Here is a 2,500-nt window from a genome sequence, read left to right on the forward strand (position 1 = left end):
GTAAAGCCCCACGTGTGTAGTGACAAAACCAGGCTCCAGGCATCCGTCTCAACCACCCACACAAGGTGTAGTAAGCGACGAGCCTCACCAGAAGCAACCACGACACTCCTGGAAATTACCAGACTCCGCATCCTGTCTGGTCTGGCATGGCCTGAGGCACTAGACCACAGACATTTAAGCCCCTATTCCGTCTGTCTGAGCTACATATTAAAGTTTCCACATAAGTGTAGGACACCGTGAGGTAGTAGGTTTTTCCTGGATGTAGTATAGATGGGTTATTGCTATTTCCAAGTGCCCTTCAGTTCATGATGGACAGCAGTGAATGACTAATAATAAGACAAGAAATTAAAAGTGCTGCAGTAGTGTATGTGTGTGTGTATAGATGTTTGTGTGTGTGCATTTATGTTTGTGTGTGTGTGTGTGTGTGCATTTATATGTCTGTGTGTGTGTGCATTTATATGTTTGTGTGTGTGTGTGTGTGTGTGTGTGTGTGTGTGTGTGTGTGTGTGTGTGTGTGTGTGTGTGTGTGTGTGTGTGTGTGTGTGTGTGTGTGTACGTGTGTACAACCGAGTGTGGTGTTTTCTGTCAGTTTCTGTCCGCCGATAGTAGCTACATAAATAGTGTGTGTGTGTATCTGTGCTTGTTTGCACTGTGTGTGCGTGTGTGCATGCAAAATGCTTTCTGGCCCCTGAATTGCTGCCTGGCCCAGGGGCCCATGGAATCATAATCCGTCCTAGGTAGTTGCCAATGGGAAATTGCATTGCAACCAACAAAGTAGCTAACGTGGTTAGCAGCTATGGCTTTGAGAAATGTAAGCAGACCCAAGTAATGCAAATGAGAAATGCTAGCAGACTAGCTATTTCCAAGACAGAATAAGCAGCGGACATTGTAGCCGACCAAAGCCCTTTTCTGGGAGACAACATCAGCGTAAGCCATAAAAGGCGTGTTCAGGCTGACTCAGAACTGTCGGTGCCTCTTCCTGCACCCAATCTTGTGTATTTTGTTCACGCCGCAATTCTGAGCGTTCGAGAACCAGAAAGTGTGTTTGCGATGCGAACCAAAAAAAAAACATGCAAACCGTGACGTCAACGTGAACATCAGCAGGTTCGTCTGGGTAACAAATGGAAAATGGAAAGCTGCTTTTTAGTTACTGTTTATTCTTGTGTTATTATTGCCGGCGGTGGTTACTTTTAATTGAGTGGCAGGACTTTGGGCCTGCCTGGCACCTGAATTGCACCTGCACCTGCACAATTGTAGCTAATCCTTGGGTTGTGCCGTGTGTGTGTGTGTGTGTGTGTGTGTGTGTGTGTGTGTGTGTGTGTGTGTGTGTGTGTGTGTGTGTGTGTGTGTGTGTGTGTGTGTGTGTCTACCTGTGCAGCTAATCCATTCTTCATGATTTTTCTGTAGATGAGAGCGGGGCAGATGAAGCAGATCAGACTTCCCATGGTGGCTCCCGTCAGACCCAGAATGGTCTCCACTATGACACACACAATGGATAGAAGTTAGTAGAGTCCTCTTTTCCTGGTGGTAACATCACATCAAATAATAAGTCACACCATGTGAACAAACACACCAAAAGCACCAAAAGTCACTGGACTATCTTAGACAGACAGCGACAAAAGTAGCAAAAGCAGCAATGGATGTAAAAAGTGTGATATTCTGATTGTACTTTCTGATGGTCTGATTGGCTGTCATGGTTGTCGCACATCACCTCTCATTACCATAAGGTTTGCAAAAGTTCAGCATTCAGCCTGTTGGTCTTTTCACCCAAAATACTTGTTGATTTTATTGACTGCACTTCTATACAAAGTTAATTACTTCCTGCACTTTCGGTGTGGTCATACGGTTGAAGTGCACGTTGACATCTAAAAACTATTCAAAACTATGCCTGCTAAAATTCTCTTTCAGTCAGACAGACCATAGTTTAGTTACGTTATAAGCCACTTGTTCGAAGTTTATGATACAGGCCAGTACGGATGAAGAATTAAGGAATAACAAGTCCAACAGGCGGACAAAGATGTGTCCGTCAAACTCTACCACCTTGTGGACACTGGAAGGAATTACAAATTAAAGAATGCATTTCAGACGGACAGACAGACAGAGAGCAAGCCAACCAGCCAGCCAGCCAGGCGAACATACCCTCTTTATAGAGATGCTAGGACGCATCTAAAAGTGCAAAACATCCTCAAGATCCAACAGCAATTTCCTCAAGATCCAACAGCAACTTCCTCAAGATCCAACAGCAACTTGCTTAGAGCCTAGCTCTAGTCTTTAAGCTTATTTTTTTCCCCCTTCTGCAAAAACCTTCAAAAAACATCCACCAGCATCTCAAAACTTGTGCTATTTTTTCCAAGCAAGCAAATCACAGTTTTTGGGTAGAGAAAAAAACACACACATGTAAATTTGGCTTGTGGCATAGACTTCCAATGAAAAGGCTGCTGTGCATGCAACCGGTGACTGTTTTTGGTACTAATCCTGCAATACCACAGATACCCAGATA

General features: G+C 44.2%; 1 protein-coding gene across 4 annotated transcripts in view; it reads right to left on the reverse strand.

The window, feature by feature from the left end:
- slc38a10 (solute carrier family 38 member 10) overlaps positions 1-2,500 on the reverse strand; it is a 64,983-nt gene that overhangs the window by 36,624 nt on the left and 25,859 nt on the right. For all 4 annotated transcript variants that reach the window (XM_063221612.1, XM_063221611.1, XM_063221610.1 and 1 more), the window contains exon 11: positions 1,371-1,477. In XM_063221612.1, the coding sequence (XP_063077682.1) occupies positions 1,371-1,477 (107 nt within the window). The remainder of the gene's footprint in view (positions 1-1,370; positions 1,478-2,500) is intronic.

Source organism: Engraulis encrasicolus, chromosome 17 (assembly GCF_034702125.1).
Source record: "Engraulis encrasicolus isolate BLACKSEA-1 chromosome 17, IST_EnEncr_1.0, whole genome shotgun sequence".
NCBI lineage: Eukaryota > Metazoa > Chordata > Actinopteri > Clupeiformes > Engraulidae > Engraulis > Engraulis encrasicolus.